The sequence below is a fragment of the Notolepis coatsorum genome, assembly GCF_963971535.1.
Source record: "Notolepis coatsorum genome assembly, chromosome: 3".
Classification (NCBI taxonomy): Eukaryota; Metazoa; Chordata; class Actinopteri; order Aulopiformes; family Paralepididae; genus Notolepis; species Notolepis coatsorum.
In genome coordinates, this window is record NC_140167.1 from 66,824,025 (window position 1) to 66,842,402 (window position 18,378).

Here is an 18,378-nt window from a genome sequence, read left to right on the forward strand (position 1 = left end):
CACGCCGCAGCGCCACACAGCTCTACATTCACACCTGGGAGCTGTTCAGCCACGGAGCTCTCCACTGAAGCAGGTGGGGATTAACCCTTTCACTGCCACACGACAGAAGGTTAACCCTTTACTATCACACAACCTACGGCCGCCGGCTGTTGTGTGGCAGTGAAAGGGTTAACCTTCTGTGTATTGTCGCAGTGAAAGGGTTAACCGTTTGGTAGTGCGGCAGTGAAAGGATTAAGTGCCATGCTCGAGGGCACTTAAACGGTCGAATTATTTTTCACATGAGTGGTTATTGAGGGCACTCAATAAAAAAAAATGCTAAGCAACTCGATACGATCGAACGATAAGCAATTTTCAGATGTGTTGATTCAAATCAACTAGTTTAGTCAACAAATTCCTTTGAAGGTCAACTAAGAATTTCTTCAGTCGAGGCCAGCCCTAGTACTCTACATTAATTCCATTTTAGGGTGGATGTTGACTTTCAGCAGTGACCAAGCCTCCGCTACCCCCCCCCCCATCAACCCCGCTGCACGCTCTGTTTACAAATACCACAGGCTTTTGGGAAGGTGATGTCTGTTTGCATGTATTAAAAACATCAACATTTACAATGAAGTGTAAAAAAAAAAATTAAAAGGGAAATGTTAACATGACTGTGCTGAAACGTTGGATACTGTTGAACCATACCTAGACACATGGATGTTATTAATTGTCGTAGACACAGTTAATTGTAGTTTTGAATTCCCAGAGCTGCGGTCTGTGTATATATAGCAATCACAAAAGTGATTCTTTTTCTATGCTTGCTGCACGGCTGCAAACCTGTTACCCTGGAGAGATTAATTGTTGTGAAATGCCTGCTGGAATGGCTCTAGGACTAGGTGGAGGGGGCTACTTCAGTGGGTACCAAATGAGAAATGTTAGTATTCTTCCATATATCTTGCCCTTGAATCCATGTTCATCAACAATATATTGCTGCTCTTCCCATATGGATACCCACTAACGATATCCATCCAATATTTTCCAAAGCTGTGGCATATATGCGCTCACTACACAAAGGTTAACGCACACAATCTTAGCTGTCTTTAGATCTTTTTCTCCCTGTGTTGCAGGGGTTACTCAAGGGGCTCTCCCTGCCCAGAGACACTGTTCTCCATGTGAACCCCTTCCTTTATCCAGTCCCTGCAGGAAATGCCAGCAGATATTGCTGTTGACTTGTGGGATTGGCATGTGATCCTGTGCCACCCTGGTCTCCTCTGCACGGAGGGATCCTTCCTTGGAACCTGACGCAACAGCAAAGACCTGTAAATGTCATGTGTCCCACCGCTTTGATTGTCTTGAGCAGGTTCTCTCCGTCTAGCCAGCACTCTGCCGCTCCCATCCCCGTCTCTTCCATCTCTTCGCAGTCGGGGGGGGGGGGGGGGGGGGGGGGGGGGGGCTGGGGATTCTGGGTGTCGACAGCCTGAGCTGGATGGGTTTGAGTTGGTTGAACGCGGATGCAAACCACGTCCCTCCGGAGTGGCGTTAACCGTTTAGCTCGCAGATTTATGACCATCCCTAACGCTTGACAGGGCGACTCGGAGACGAGTCCTAACTGATGTCATCGAGGAGGGGGAGGAGGAGGAGGAGGAAGAGAAGCAGCGTGAAGTGGCACAGCGTGTTTGTGGGAGATGTTTTGGACTCTCGATGAAGTCAGTTTCCATTCCTAAGGATGGACGAGGGGATCTGAGCGTGAGGTTTTGACCGTGCCAAACCATGACTTCCATCAAGCCTCAAAAGAGTCTCGACCGTGATCAAATCGTCAAAGGCTGCTGGAACTAGAGCGTAGAGAGGTTGCAGAGTGGGGAATATCAACAGCGGCCATCTTTGTTCTACCACAGCTGCTGCTTGAACCCTAGAAACCCAGCTCTCCCTTCCAGTCAGTTGAAATGGGTATTTCTGTCCTTTTCTTTCAACAAAGTTCAAAATGGGGGCCAGTAAAGTAATTTATCAAAAGCTGACTCTGTTATTTTGCTTTGTTACTATTTTAATGTTAAAGGGATATTTCACTTAACACTTTCAGCGCCAGCCGTCTTAGCCATCCTTGTACTCAATGGGCCACCGCTGTAGAATATAGGGATTTTAACTGTGCGTCGCGGTGTTTGCAGGGCTATATCTATATTCTATATCAGGGGTCAGCAACCTTTTTGACATGGAGTGCCTGTTTGAAATATAGTTGTAACTAGTGTGCCTCAACAATATTCCATGCATCGTAATTTTTTTTCCCTCATAATCAGGTCTTTTTAATGATAATTTTTACATTATTACATCATTATTGTTATTATTATTATTAACAATATTATTATGATGGTTGTATCAACCCTAAATCTGAGTTGGGGGGGGGGGGGGGAATGCAATGCAGACAAACAGCTGCATACAGTGCGACCATTTCACTCACATTTGCCAATCCATTTTTGGACACATCACACACCATCGGTACTGTACGTGTGCTGTCATAGCTCCACCTACAGGCCTAATGGAGAACACCAGGATGTGAATGGAGGGTGAATGTGAGGTATATCGTGTAAATAAGTTTTGATTGATCGCAAGACTACACTGTAAAAAAATAAATAATAATAAGTTAACTTAAAAATATTGAGTTCAGTTACTGTGCATTAAGGTTTTCAGTTTTCAATCCAACAGAAAAATAAGTACACAACCACATTATTTCAACCTAATAAAACTATGTTTATTGTCATTGTTTTAAGAACACAAGTTGACTTGGTAATACTCACATTTTGATTTAAAAAAAATGGCTTTTAACATGTTCAATGAAATAGAAAAATAAATAAAATGTGTTGATTAATCCCACTGGTCACAATGGTGACCGTAATAATGTTTTTGTTATAAGGCTCTGCAAATGTTACTGAATGATGTAGCAATGTATTTCCAGCTAAATTGAAATAATAAACAAATAAAGGGTCGCAATTAAATATGTGGTAGTAAAAAGAACCTGTTGGAGGATTTCAACAAGATAAATGCGACAACAGTGCAAAATATTTCACTATAATATTTCAAATATTTTTTTTTACTGCTGCCCCCTGTGAAATATTTTGAATATGAAAATGCCCCCGCGTGCCTATGCAGGCACGCGTGCCTAGGGTTGCTTACCCCTGTTCTATATTATAGCTATGGAGACAATACTATGGTTCATTTTACAGTAACTATCCCTCGTCCAACATGTGAAAAAAAAAAATGCATGTATAGTTAGAGTATATATATATATATATAGTGATCCTGGCTAATTCCTGGTAACTGCGTTATGGAGCGATATGTGAATTTAGCTAAAAGCGTTCGCGTTGCTCGCCTGGACACGCTACTATTTCCAAATCAAAGGTATATGTTACCTATCCACTTCGTGCCTAGTGGCACATAAGGCCTTCACAGAGCGTTTCCACTTCTCCCGGTCAGCTGCCATTGTTCTTGCTTCAGGCCATGAGCTCCACCCTGCCTCTTTTCTTTCTTTCTCTACTGTGCGTCTCCAGGTAGTCTTTGGTCTTCCTTTTCTTCTTTTCCCTTCTGGTGCCCAAGTCATTGATATGTTGCAGTCGTTGTTGTGGTCTTGCCTCAGTATGTGTCTTATCATCTTCCATATTCGCAACTTCACTTCCTTGCTCAACGGCTTCATGTCGGCTCTTTCTAGTAGCTCTACGGTGCTGATGCGGTCTTGCCACTGGATTTTGAGGATTCTTCTGAGGCATCTGTTATGGAACACGTCGACTGATTTGTTGTCTCCCTTGTTCATCTTCCATGTTTCACATCCATACAGTAGGACTGGCACAACCAGTGTTTTGTACAATCTCATAGGGGTGGACGGTATGGTCTAAAATTTATATCACGGTATAATTTGAAGCATAGACGGTAACGGTATATATCACGGTATCAGTGTTTCCGTTAGAATTATTTTTTTTGTCTGATAGGCAGGCTATATAAATAATGACATCCTCAAGGCATGTAGATTTATAATATTTTAACTTAAAACTAGGCTACTTTTGCGTATACAGTCATTATATTCCAAATAAAATAAGTCCCGAGTCGAGACTCCGTGCTGCTCCCAACGAATCCCAATAGTATGCAACTGCAGAGCCGCAGAGTAGGGGCGCTTTCAGGTCCGGTCACAGGCCCGGCTCAACAGCGCCCCCCACCCAACAGCTGAATTGCCAATGGCTGAATTGGAGTACTGCACTGTGCCGGTACATATGGGTGGGTTATGGTGGATTCTGTGGCTCTGCAGCTGCATATGCTTCTCGCAAAATCCAGCATCCAGCCCCGCTGCCCAGCCGTCGTTATCAGAACACTACACACATATCAATGTTCGCAGCAAACTGTAGTTGATCACCAGGTATGTTTTATTAACAGAATAATTCATATAAGAAAAACGATAGGGAAATCTCTTACCTTTCTCCACTGGTTAAAAATGCCAGGAACTGAAATTGAAACTTGCTGTGCGCCGCGGTGATATGTGTTTATTATGAAATGACAATTGCGTGTTGACACGCCCACTGCACGAAGCCTCCTAAATAACTTTTTCCAGTTTGCACATATCTATTATCTATGACTAATTCTATCTATTTTTAGGGGCAAATGCGAGTGAAATAGTCGCGCTGTGGTTACATGACATCATTGCTATTTTAGAGCTGCTCTACCGGTTACAAGGTATAGTCAAAATCCATACCGTAGAGCAAATTCATACCGTATACCGTTTATACCATCCACCCCTACAATCTCAGCTTTGTTCTTCTTGAGATGCTGTTGGAGTGCCAGATCTTTTTGAGTTTGATGAATGCACCTCTTGCTTTGGATAGTCTGTTCTTTAGGTCTTTCATACCCCCTCCCTCTTTACAGATGGTGGCTCCCAAGTATGTGAATTGGTCTACATCCTCAATCTCTTGGTCGTTGATGTTGATTTTGTCATGGTTTCTTGCATTCATTCTCATGGTTTTTGTCTTTCCGGTGTTAATCTTGAGTCCCACTCGTCTGGCTTCTCTCTCCATCTCTTTGCAGATGATGTAGAGTAATGCTACATCATCTGCAAAATCCAGATCGTCGAGTTTTGATGTCAACTTCCATCTGATTCCATTCTCACCTTGTCCAACTGTTCTTCTCATTATCCAATCCATGATCATTAAGAATAAAAAACCTGACATGTTGCATCCTTGTTTGACACCGCTGTTGATGTTAAACCACTCGCATATTTCTCCTTGGTCTTCTACTGCACACTGGAAGTCTTCATAGAATATTTTCACTATCTGGACAATCTTCTCTGGGATTCCATACTTCTTCATAATTAGCCATAGGCTTTCATGGTGGACTGAGTCGAAAGCCTTTTCAAAATCCACAAAGTTCAGGTGGAGTGTTGCTTGCCACTCGTTTACTTGCTCAATGATGTTCCGCAGTATGAAGACTTGTTCTGTTGTTCCTCTTCCTCTTCTGTAACCGGCTTGTTCTTTTCTTAGCCGTGAGTCGATTCCAATTCTGATTCGGTCAATGATGATCCTGCCAAGTATCTTGCCTACGACTGGAAGTAGGGTGATGCCTCTTGAGTTCTTGCATTCTTTGAGGTTTCCTTTCTTTGCTAGTTTGATGATAAGCCCCCTCTTCCAGTTCTTCGGGATCTTCTCCTGCCTCCATATTTTTTCCAACAATTGATGTACCTTCTTTGCTGAAAACTCAATGTCTGCTTTTAATAACTCGGAGTCGGCTGTGATGTTGTCGATTCCTGGTGCTTTCCCATTCTGAAGTCCTTTAATCACTTCCTTTACTTCACTTAGTGTTGGTTCATGTACAGGAATCTCTTCAATCATGTTAGTGAGTTCACATTCTTCCTCATCAGTTATTGGGTTTTCTGGTGGTTTGCTATTCAGTAATTCCTTGAAGTGTTCTGTCCACCTTGCCTGCACTGCATCTTTTCCGCTGATGAGGTTTCCATTCTTGTCCAGTACTGCTGTGCTCTGTCTAGGTCTCTCGTTGCACAGTGCCTTCGTAAGACTGTACAGTGTCTTCATTTGTTGTTTCCTTGCAGCTTCTTCTGCTTCATTTGCAATGTTCTCCATCCATTTCTTTTTGTCTGTCTTCATACTTCTCTTTGTTTCTCTATCCTTCTCTGTGTACTTTGCTTTTAGCTGTTTCTTGATTCTTTCCAAGTGTGTGCCAAGGATCCTCTTGTTTATCGTTTCCCGCTGGTCTACAAGGTTCCATGATTTTTCACTGATCCATGGCTTCTTATTCTTCCGTGGTCTACCCAGGATTGCTTCAGCGACTTCTGTGTAGGCTTTCTCCAGAACCTGAGAGTCACGCTCCACCTCTTCGTTGTCTTCTATTCCTTGCCCTTCATCTTCCAGCACCTGAAACCTGTTTCTCAGGTTGATGGTAAAAGTCTTCAGGATGGCTTCATCTTTCAGCTTTGTTGTGTTGTACTTGACTCTGGTGCTTTTCTTTTCCTTCTGCTTCGTCTTCAGTCTTAACTTGACCGTTGTGCACACGAGGTAGTGGTCGCTTCCAATGTCTGCAGATCTGCATACTCTTGTGTCTTTCACTGAGTTCCTGAATCGTTTGTTAATTAGCACATGGTCTATCTGGTTCTTGGTCTTCCCGTCCGGAGATACCCACGTGGCCTTGTGTATATTCTTATGTGGGAATAGTGTTCCAGTAATGACTAGCTCGTTCATGTCAGACATTTCACACAGTCTTTCTCCGTTGTCGTTACGCTTTCCGATCCCGTGCTTGCCCATCACTCTTTCGTAGCCCTGGTTCTCATCTCCCACTTTGGCGTTCATATCCCCGGTGATGATCAGCATGTCGTGTATGTTCCTGCTGTCTAGGACGTCTTGCAGTCTCCTGTAGAACTCATTCTTTACTTGATCCTCTGCATCTTCTGTGGGTGCATAGATGTGGACAACTGTGAGCTTGATGTGTTGGGAATGGTACCTAGCTTGAATGATCCTTTCACTGACTGGTGTCCAGTCTATCAGTGCTCTTGCTGCTTCTTTAGACATCACTATGCCCACCCCTTTTCTGTGGTTGTCATCATCTCTTCCTGAGTATATTATGGATTCTCTGGTTGCAAGCTCCACTTTTCCTTGCCCCGTCCAGTGTGTTTCGCTGATTCCTATGATGTCGATTCCTCTGGTTGTCATCTCTCTTGTTACTATGGCAATATTGCCGCTCCTGTACAGTGTTTGTACTTTCCAATTCCCAATTTTCATGGTTTCCTTCGGATGCACTAGTGGCCTATTCGGCCCAAAGGCGTCCTCTCTGCTTTGGCCCTTGGGTGTCATGGTGTCTCTCCTGTTACAAGAAGGACTGGCTATGGCGTCTCGAAGATTATGTGAATTTGCTCTGTTTCTGGTTTCTGTAATAAAGTTTTTTTCCGGGAGCGGGTTATCGGCCCTCAGCCCAACCCCCAACCTGGAGGACCAGTTGGATCAATCTTCGTCTGGTCTCTCTCCTTCGACCTGTTCGGCTTGGGTGACCCTGCTAGGAGTACAAGACTCCTGCCGACATAGCTCTCAAAGGTATATAATAGGTATTATGTTTCATCATGAATGCATGAAAGGGGGGGGGGGGGGGGGGGGGGTCGTTTTTTGATGCTTTGATCATCAGCAACGGCATTCGTTTTGAATACTACATACGTTGATCGGCTGGATCGATATGAAATCATTGTAGGATCAAGGTGGAATTGACGTCATATAGTCCTTACCTTTGATCGCGGTTATTCCAAAAAGAATATTCCAATTGTCTGATCGCGATTTCCAGTATTGATGTCGATTGGGTCCCTGACATGAAGTGGCACAAGATATGCCTCAAGTGTGCTGAACGCGTTTCGAAGTGCTCTGATGAAGCGATTTACTTGGCTTGGTCTAAATTATTCGCCCGGACGAAATTAGATGTGACAGTGTGAAATAAGGTTTCAAAGGGTGGGCGATACTGCCACCTACTGTAGCAGGATGCGCCGGTATTGCACTCTCGGGATCTCAGAATGATTTCCTATGGTAACACAGAGGTCCGTGAGCCTATAATGAATAAAAAAATCGAGTAAAAGAAAAAACTGCCAAAACCTGACTACTCGTGTATGGCGCTCAACTGCTGGCGAGATAACCCGACTTTACTCGGGCATGGCGCCCAATGTGTTAAGGAGAACTTGTAAAAAAAAATCTGCAGACGCACTCCCAATACAAGGTAATCTACAAGTAAGACCCTGTCACCAGCTGTCAACACCACTATTCCTCCCAGGTATCAGGCTCCTCATTCACTTCCATTAATTTTGAGGACCAGTCTAAATATCATACAAATTTTTTAAGCTAATGTTCTATTTTCACATTAGTACTTCAGAAGTATAATATTTAGACTAGGTCCCCAAAATGGATGGAGGTGAATGAGGAGCCTGGCGCCTGGGAGGACGAGTGGTGTTGACGGCAGACGACAGTCGCTAGCTTACTGGTAGATGCACTTACAAAAGATGTATTTGTTTACTAAAGTGTAATATAACAATATATATTAAAACAATATTTGATATATATATATAACGAAAACGTACAAAATAAATTAAGAATAAATAAAATAATATGGATTGGATTGACATATAGTACATAGTACAATTCCCAAATTCCCCAAAATGATTCGAATTTTTTCAGTCTTAACTCATTGGATGCCAACCATGAGTATAGTCGGGTTAACTCGCAATCGCTTGAGCGCCAATCGAGTATAGTCCGGTTTTAATCGTTATTTCTTTTATTAGCGATATCCATTCATTTTCATCCATCCAACCTGATGTTATCGTTGGGAATGGGTCTGAGCTCGCAAAAGGGCAAATACTGCCGCCTATCGTCTCCCGGATGGTATTGCACATCATTGGATTGGATTGGCTGGGACTGTGCATCAAAAAGAAAAAGTCCGGTCCAGGTTTTCCTTCTCGGGCATGCAGTATCGTTATACCACATTGACTAAGGACACTGAGCAGCGTGGATTATGTGTTTTGGATAGGGATGCTTGATATTGGCTTTTTTACCTATACCGATATTGTCCAACTCTTAATTACCGATACCGATATCAACCGATATATGCAGGGTTTCCCCGCCCAAAAACGGAATAATTTCAGGTAATTAACATTACATATCTCTTGTTGTGGAATTAACACAACATTATGCATACTTTTGACAATAAATAAAATCAGAATGAGTTCTTACTTGCTTGCCTGGCTAAATAAAGGTTATAGACATGTAAAAAAAAAAAAAAAAAAAATTTGAATACCGATATTTTCCGATATAATGCCAATATATCGGCCAATAATATCGGTAGGCCGATAATATTGGACATCCCTAGTTTTGGATATATAACGTTGGATCAATAAACGCGATCAATATTTGGAATGGTGATCAGGAATTGGATTAATCTTTTTGCAGGACATCAGATGTGAGGTAAGGACTTTATGTTACGAATCTTGGGTTAATCAGATGTTCCTTTTCACCGCCATCAGAGTGTGTGTGTGTGTGCCGTTGGCGCCGACCAATGCACGGATAAGCGATTTTTCAGCCCGCTTCTGTATCGTGCATGAGGACACATATACTATCGATAATCTAGTGTTTATTTGAAAACTATTCATAAATCAGCGTGTTTTGTGTATTCCACTAAAGGGCTATTATCGCGTCTTTCTCTGGAATTACTAGAAATCACAAACTATACTCGTATTCAAAACGGTATCAAACGGAAATGTACTGATGAAAAAACAATCCGTTTTGTACATGTTGACTGCAAGCAACTCATTGATAAGCGACGGGTGTATTAGACCCATAGCCATAATTTAACATATATTTTAAGCACTCGCAAATATCCCCGTCCTCCCATTGATTAAAGCGGTGGCCATCTAGACCTAATTCAGTCATATAGCTCCGGTGCTGAATGAGTTAAGGGAACACGCCAACTTTTTGGGAAATTAGCTTATTTGCCATCTACCCTGGAGTTAGATGAGCAGATACATACCCTTTTTTTCTCTGTGCATGCATTAGGCTTAGGGAACAGCCACACCGTTAGCCTATATTAACGCCATTCACTGGAAGTAGGTGTGCCAGTGTAGCCTAGTTCCCAACAGTCACGAAATACATTCCAAATACAACTCCAAAACTTTCCTGTAAACATGTTGTGACCTGTGTACCACATGGAGAAATATAATTTTTTTTTTTACAAATGTACTGAATTTTTCATTTAAATTTTCTAAGCAGATATATACTCTGAACGTTTTTTTGCCGAACCACTGCTGCCTGGGCGCAGTGATTTCATCACCTCAAAAGCCCCATTTTTCAAAAAGCAACAGGGCTTTTGAGGTGATGAAATAAGCTAATTTCCCAAAAAGTACCTTTTAAGATATGGTTTCAACTTCCTCATGGTCTTAGAACTGTAAATGTGTTGGCTCGTTAAATCCTACTCATTGCCAACATTGGCCAGGCAGAAGGACTTGCACAATAATGCAAGCTTTGTAACACAAAGGTTAAGAGCAATGAGTCACATGATCAAAGAAATCAGATTTGAGACACTTTCATCTGCAGTCTGACCATAAGCCACTAGAGTCCCAGGTCTGCTTGTCTTCCCAGAGCTGGTGACGGACGTAGCCGGGGAGCGCTTCACGTCCTCCCAGTCTCTGAGGACACTTCACAAGTGCACACTCTCTACGTATTTCTAACGTTCCCATCCCTCTTGCCGTCCTCTGATTGCTATGTTATATCTGTTGCCAGTTTTTTAATATTAAGTTTGTTGTGTCCCTTTCTGGTTGTATCCACTAGATACCACGAGCTGGACCTTGGGAAAAGCCTGAAGGACAACCTGAGCTTCAAAACGCTGATTGAGTACCCGACTTTCCTCATTGTTCTCAAAGGCCATTTCCACGAATACCCACTTAAAGGATCAGGTAAAAACCATAAACTTGCTTGCTCACATAATGTTATATTATAGGGCCGACGGGAGGTAGAGCAGTTGTCTGGTAATCCGGAGGTTCCAGGTTTGATTTCCGCTCCTCCCCGGCAGCGTGTTTGTTTATTTAGGATCCCCATTAGCTTTTGAACTTGACAAAAGCTATTCTTCCTGGGGTCCGGCACTTACAACAATATTCAATACATTATCATTATCAACATCATTAACAATCTTATCCTCAGTCAACACATTGACTGTCAGACCCGAGATTTCTCCGTTTAACTCGTCATGCGTTGAGTGCCAGACCCGAGATTTCTTGGGTTTTGGTTGTTTTTTCTTTTATTCGATTTTTTTATTCATTATATCTTCACGGACCTCTGTGTTACCATAGGAAATCATTCTGAAATCCCAAAAGTGCAATACCGGCCGCATCCTGCTAGGTGGCAGTATCGCCCACCCTTTGAAACCTTTCTTCACACTGGGTGTTACATCTAATTCCCTCCGGGCGCAGTATTTTGGTTCAGGCAAGTCTAGCGGTTCACCCGATCACATTGAAACGCGTCCAATGCCCCTCGATGCATGTGTTGTGCCGGATTATGTCAGGGACCCAATGGACACCAATACTGGAAATCGCGATCAGACAATTGGAATATTCTTTTTGGGATACCTCCTTGTAAAGGTAAGGACTATATGACATCAATTCCACCTTGATCCTAAAATGATTTCATATCGATCCGGCTGATCAACGTATGTAGTATTCAAAACGAATGCTGTTACCCCCCCCCCTTTCATGCATTCATGATGAAACATAATACCTATTATATACCTTTGAATTGGAAATAGTAGCGTGTACATGCTCCATAGTACCGTTTTCAGGAATTAGCCAAGATCACTCTGAAACTATACAATATTCACCACGGTATAACACATGAACGTATACATGAAAATATTTATTATTTTTCACATGTTGAACGATGGATTGTTAATGTCAAATGAGCCATAGTATTGTCTCCATAGCTATAATATAGATATAGCCCTGCAAACACTGCAACGCACAGTGAAATTCCCTATACTTTACAGCGCTGGCACACTAAGTACAAAGATGGGAAAATAGCGTGGCAGTCAATGTGTTAAGGGTGATATTGTACAAGATACTTATTAGTATAAAGTATTCAAATACAATTATTTAAATCAAATAAATAGTGCTTCCTGAGCAGCACTCACTGCCATCAACATAAATACAATTAACAAACAGTCAATTGGTTTTCACCGCTATGCCATAAGGGTTCAGTGCATGCTTGTTAGTATATGGTTAGTAGCGTGTTGAAGTGTCCTTACATTTACATTTAGTCATTTAGCTGACCATCCAAAGCTACTTACAAGTTCTGTACGACAAGTGATCAGGAAGGGCACAACTCTATCAGCTGAGTAACAATGTTCATCAAAGTGTTGAGTGCTACAGTGTAGGTTACTTTATTAGGACAAGTGCATGACAGTAAGGTTAGTTAGGGGTAGATTTTTTTTATTTTTTTTTAGCAAGACACTTAACCCCTAACTGCTCCCGATCAGCAGGTTGGCACCTTGCATGGTTGCCTCTGCCATGTGTGTGAATGTGTGAGTGAATGGGTAAAATGTGAGGAACAAATTGTAAAGCGCTTTGGATAACAACTACTATATAAATGCAGCCATTTACCATTTATATTACACTGACATAAGGACAGTATGTACTGTAACAGTACAACTGCACAACTGTATTGAGACCTGTCTCTAAACTAATGTATGAACTAAGAAAATAATATGTTGAACGTACCTAGTTAGTTTGCAGGTACAGTAGTAGTGCCCGTTGGTGTGTGTGTGACCACCAGTCTCTGATGAAAAGTAGCCAACTAAACGTCAACATATTCTCGCATTCCTTGAGCCTGCTACGATACTTAGCAGCGGAGGAATATCTCTCCGAATGAGCACTTCTTACACGGTGGGCCGATCCCAATTAGTCCGTTATAAATCTTTTGCATCACCGTATATTAACTTTTCAACCACAGTCATTGAAAGATTAAGTGTTACCCTGACAGAGGGTGGAGATGCGACGTGAGCTTATCCATCCTTGAGCCATGATAATCTCATGGGATCTCATGGAATCATGACTTGTGTGGACATGAGCATTTCTTCACGCAGAGATGCTCGTCGTCATTTCAATCGGTACCTAAGACGGCCTCCGTGGCATTTTGATCACACTCTCACGCGTGGGTGGGTGGGTGGGTGGGACCTGTGCAGGGATCGATTTTAATTTTAATTTATTTATTTTGACAGAAATCTATTACAAATAAAGTTTATTATTATTATTACGGTGTCCCAGCCGAATGTTAAGTGCCAATGTTAGCATGGTGTTATTCACCGTCAAAGGTGGGGGGGGGGGATTATATTCTCCTTTGATTCATTACAATTTACTCAAGCATAGTAACATACACTTTCTGACACTGGCAATACATTCCCTGAGGTCTTATCAAATTCAGTTCTACGTGGCAACCTCATGGAATCCGTTTTAGTTTTTTTTCTTTTTTTTTGAAGCCACAAATGGTAAATGGCTGCATTTATATATCTCTTTTATCCAAAGCGCTTTACAATTTGTTCCTCACACAGGGATGTGATTTCTCAGTTTTTAACCGGATTTCCGGTTTTTCAGACCTAAAATCATGATCAAAAAATATTTAAAAAACAATAAGTAAAAAATAAAAATAAAATTTTTTATTATTTTTCCACCTGGTCTAAGCGAAACGCGAAAGCAACATTTATCAGACCTGCTATTCTTCCATAACAGATTCATTGGCTATCGATAATGTTAGCAGTTTTGTTGAGTGGCGCGAGATGCTGTAAAGACGTCAACACACTAGGAAACACACTAACACTGGATTGCTTTTGTAAAACTGACCAACCAGGGAAGGTTACTTGCAAGCAGTGCAGCAGTCTGCCACTCAACACTACTCAAGGGAGAGCAAGCATTGTCCAGTTAATGTGAAGCTCTGTAGAAACATCTAACTCTCAAGCATGAGGTACAGAAGCCAACCTAGACATAACCAAGAAGCTGAGATGGAGAAATGTCACCACCTTCATTCTCAAAATCTACCTGAGAGCAAAAGAGTCCATTAGTCCAACTGCAGCCCTTCGCAGTAGGCAAGACTTCGAGAGGAGGCGGTTACAGGCGTTGCACAATCTGGTTGCAAAGAAGAAAAGATAAGGTCCTAACGTTAGTGTTTGAGCCAGGATGACTTGGGAGGGGTCAAGATGACCCCCTTTAAAATGTTTAGGGGGACACTGATCACACAGATATTTGATTCATTTTCTTTGTCCCTTTCCTCTCCCACCTTCCTCTTCCCTGTGAACAGTTCAATTTATAAAAATAAAATGTGTTCATTCATTCAAATGAAAAAGATCGTTTTGAAAATGTTCAGGTTTTTTTCTTAAGGCGCAATCACATCCCTGCTCGCATTTGATTTGACCCATGCACTCACACATTCACACACCGACGGCGGAGGCAGCCATGCAAGGTGCCAACCTGCTCATCAGGAGCATTAAGTGTCTTGCTCAAGGACACTTCGACACGCTGCCCAGGAGCAGCAAGAATCGAACCGAGAACCTCCAGATTATAAAACGACTACTCTACCTCTCGAGCCACTGTCGCTCCACAAGAAGATCACAAAGGGTTAAATATAAGACCCGTCTTCTGCTGTGTAAATGAAACCAAACGTTGCACTGCTGCTGTAAGAGAGCGTACTGTGGGATGAAGTGGGAGATTTGAGATGTATCCTCTCTCCTCCCTGTCATTGCTAATCTTGACGCATAACAACTCGTCGTCCAGTCCCTCCGCTCGGAAAGCCAGATAGAACCCGGGGGTGTTAATGGAGACACAATGGGCCCGTATCGTACAGAAGCAGGCAAATTATCATGTCCTCCTCAGGAATCCTGCGGTCGCAAATGGCCACACTTATCCCTTGTTATGACTCCTTCAGACACAGAATGAGGCAGGGAAGTAATTTTAGCCGCACTGTGTGTGTGTTCGTCTCTCTCTCTCTCTCTCTCTCTCTCTCTCTCTCTCTCTCTCTCTCTCTCTCTCTCTCTCTCTCTCTCTCTCTCTCTCTCTCTCTCTCTCTCTTCTCTGTGTGTGTTCGTCTCTCTCTCTTTCTGTGTGTGTGTGCGTCTCTCTCTCTCTCTCTCTCTCTCTCTCTCTCTCTCTCTCTCTCTCTCTCTCTCTCTCTCTCTCTCTCTCTCTCTCTCTCTCTCTCTCTCTCTGTGTGTTCTCTGTGATAAGCCCTTGGTGCGAAGCTGTGTTTTGCTGTCGTGTTAGCCATAGAAACATGCTGATAATTCTACAATGTCTGGGCAGCCGGACAGGAAGTGATAAGCAGCTGGGTACACACTGTGGAAGATGAGCTGTTATCAGTGTTGAGAGACCTAGCAGGCCTTTACTAGTGCAGCACATGGTCCTCCAGTGTGTGTGTGTCCCCTGTTCTCGTCCAGAGACGGTGTGCTGCCCAAGAGAGCAAGAGTAATGGTACCACTGCAAGAGAAAATGGAACGATGAAAGAACATTATAATTTTAGCCTCCAACACAAACAAGAGCAGTGCCAAGGTGTAGAATGTTTTGGTTTAAAATTTTTATCATTAAGTATCCAATTAAGAAGCGTTTTAAAGGTTAACGCCGGGATCATTTAACTTGTTTCTGGCTCGTCGCCAGCATGAAGTCGTCGGAGATGAAAAGCACAGGAGAATCTTCATCATGCGCTTAAATTGCCTCTCTAGCCACATAATGCAGATGCTAATTACCGCTTGAGTCTAGTCCTATGCTACTCAATCAAAACAAAAAGAACTTGCACAAACACTCTTGCTTGGGAAGTGAACTCTGTCATCACTAACTCAAGGAAGAGGGCTGAATACCAAACATTACTTTATAAGGGCAGGATTAGAGGAACAATTCATCAAATACATTTTGTCTGCATGAATAACAGCTGCTCTGCAGACAACCGTGCTGGTAATAGTAATATTAGCATTATAATGTAATGTTTGGTATACTCTTGTTTTCCCTTGTAACGATGGATCATGCCTCAATCTGCGAGTGCCGCAGTGGAAGTTGTTTTCGATCGAGTTAACCTCCTAAGCCCCTTATATATTCTAGGGATGGGCGTGAGTAATCGATTACTCGTAGCTATGAGAAAAATCGATCATAAATTATTAATAATTTCTATGAAGATTTTTTTCTTTTTTTTTTTAACATATTTGTTTCACATGTATGTGTAAGATTATAACTGTTTGTTGGTTTCCTTAAACATATACATGAATGAACTAAATTAAGTAAAACAAATAAAAAATTATTTAAAAAAATAATATATATATATTTTTTTTAATAATCTTTTTTTTTTTAGTAATACACGATCACTCGAGTATAGCATGCGATCAACCTATCTGGATTCTTCTTTAAAATGCCCATCCATAATATATTCATACATCAAATTACATGTGTCCGGATGGCAAAACGCAGTACTGTATCTACAAAAAACCCTGTAAATCATCTGCCCTTTGTTCATTTGCTTAGATCATTAGTATACTTGATCTCACGAAGGTGCTGAATGAGCTCAGTGGCAAATTTTGGCCAATGTTAGCATGGTGTTATTCACCGTCAAAGGTGGGGGGGGGGGGATTATATTCTCCTTTGACTCATTACAATTTACTCAAGCATAGTAACAGACACTTACATTCCCTGAGGTCCATAGATGTCCGTAGATGGTAAATGGAAGATTGCTCCACAAGGCCCATTTGCATGTTCTTGCTATCTAGGGACATCTATGGATCTCAGGGAATGTATTCCCAGTGTCAGAAATATTGTGTCTGTTACTAGGCTTGAGTAAATTGTGATGAAACAAAGGAGAATATTAATGATGATTTTTCTTTGCATCTTTGATGGTGAATAACACCATGCTAAAAATAACCAGACATGGAAAACTGCCACTGAGCTCGTTCAGCACCTTCTTGAGATCACATGTACAGAATATCTAAGCAAATGAATAAAGGGAAGATGATTAAACAGAAGGTTTTGTAGATAACAGTACTGAATTCTTCCATCCGGACACATGCTATTTGAAATAATATTATAGAATATCAGGCATATAAATGACATTATTATAGCCAACTCGCACATCTATGGATCGGGTCAAATCTTCTCTTTCCAATGGCAGATTCTATTTGGATTTAGTATCACCAAGTGTGCAGCAAGAACCGTGAATGAAATCTACTGTAAGTACAGTTATTTCTTTATAATGGGAACTGCTCCGCCATTTTGAATAATTATTTTTTTTGCTAAACGTTCACAGAAGGTAGACAACTGCGCTCCAATCTATGCCAATAACGTTCAGTTATTAATTTGCTTGCAGGAAGCTGGCATGAGCTGGGTAATGTAGTTTTTCCGAAATGTCAACGCTCATTCAAAGCTCAAGGTCTCGTCTCCTCATATGACTACAAACAGAGAATTGCGGCGCAAATTCAAAATGGCGGATAATCGCTTCTAAATGAATGCATTTCAAAAACTAATATTTCACTAATAACACTTTAACCTATTGGTAAACAAACGTATTGCTGAAAATATGCACTATGACTGCTGTTTTGACATGATTAGGGTCATTATTCTTTGAAAACATTTGAAAACAAAATGCAACATTAATCCATACAGTCTGTAGACATGGATTTATGACGTGATGTCATCTGCGGTCCGCCGACGGACCGCTCGGGCTAAAGAGGTTAAGAGGTTAACTCATTCAGCGACAGGGATTAGCCTGGTCCCGTTCTACATTTACATTTACATTTAGTAATTTAGCTGACGCTTTTATCCAAAGCGACTTACAAGTTCTGTACGACAAGTCATCAGGAAGGGTACAACTCTATCAGCTGAGTAACAATGTTCATCAAAGTGTTGCATGCTACAGTGTAGGTTAGTTTATTAGGACAAGTGCATGACAGTAAGGTTAGTTACTGTAGGGTTAGATGATTAAAAAAAAAAAAAAAGAAAAAAAAATCAGATAATGGTTGAAGAAGTGCGTCTTTAGTCGACGGCGAAAGATTGGATGGGTTTCGGCTGTCCTAACTGGGGTGGGTAGTTCATTCCACCATTGTGGGGCAAGGACTGATAATAGGCGACTTCTCTTTGATAACCCTCCCGGAGCTTGGATAGGAGTAGGTCTGATGAGGTTCTAGCTATGCCACGCTTTAAAGATAGGAGTGCGTCACCTTGTCTATATTATAGCTATGGAGACATTATCCCGTGGTGAATATAAGTATAGTTTAGGAGTGATCCGGGATAATTCATGAAAAGCTGGGTTATAGGGCGTTACGTGTATTCTACTATAAGCGTTGGCGTTTCGTGCCTGGACACGCTACTATTTCCAAATCAAATGTTTTTTT

At 41.8% G+C, this 18,378-nt stretch overlaps 1 protein-coding gene across 1 annotated transcript in view; it reads left to right on the top strand.

Moving 5' to 3' along the window:
- Positions 1-18,378, top strand: part of znhit6 (zinc finger HIT-type containing 6) — a 157,716-nt gene that overhangs the window by 128,992 nt on the left and 10,346 nt on the right. The window contains exon 9 of the mRNA XM_084310108.1: positions 10,806-10,930. Coding sequence (XP_084166234.1) covers positions 10,806-10,930 — 125 coding nt within the window. The remainder of the gene's footprint in view (positions 1-10,805; positions 10,931-18,378) is intronic.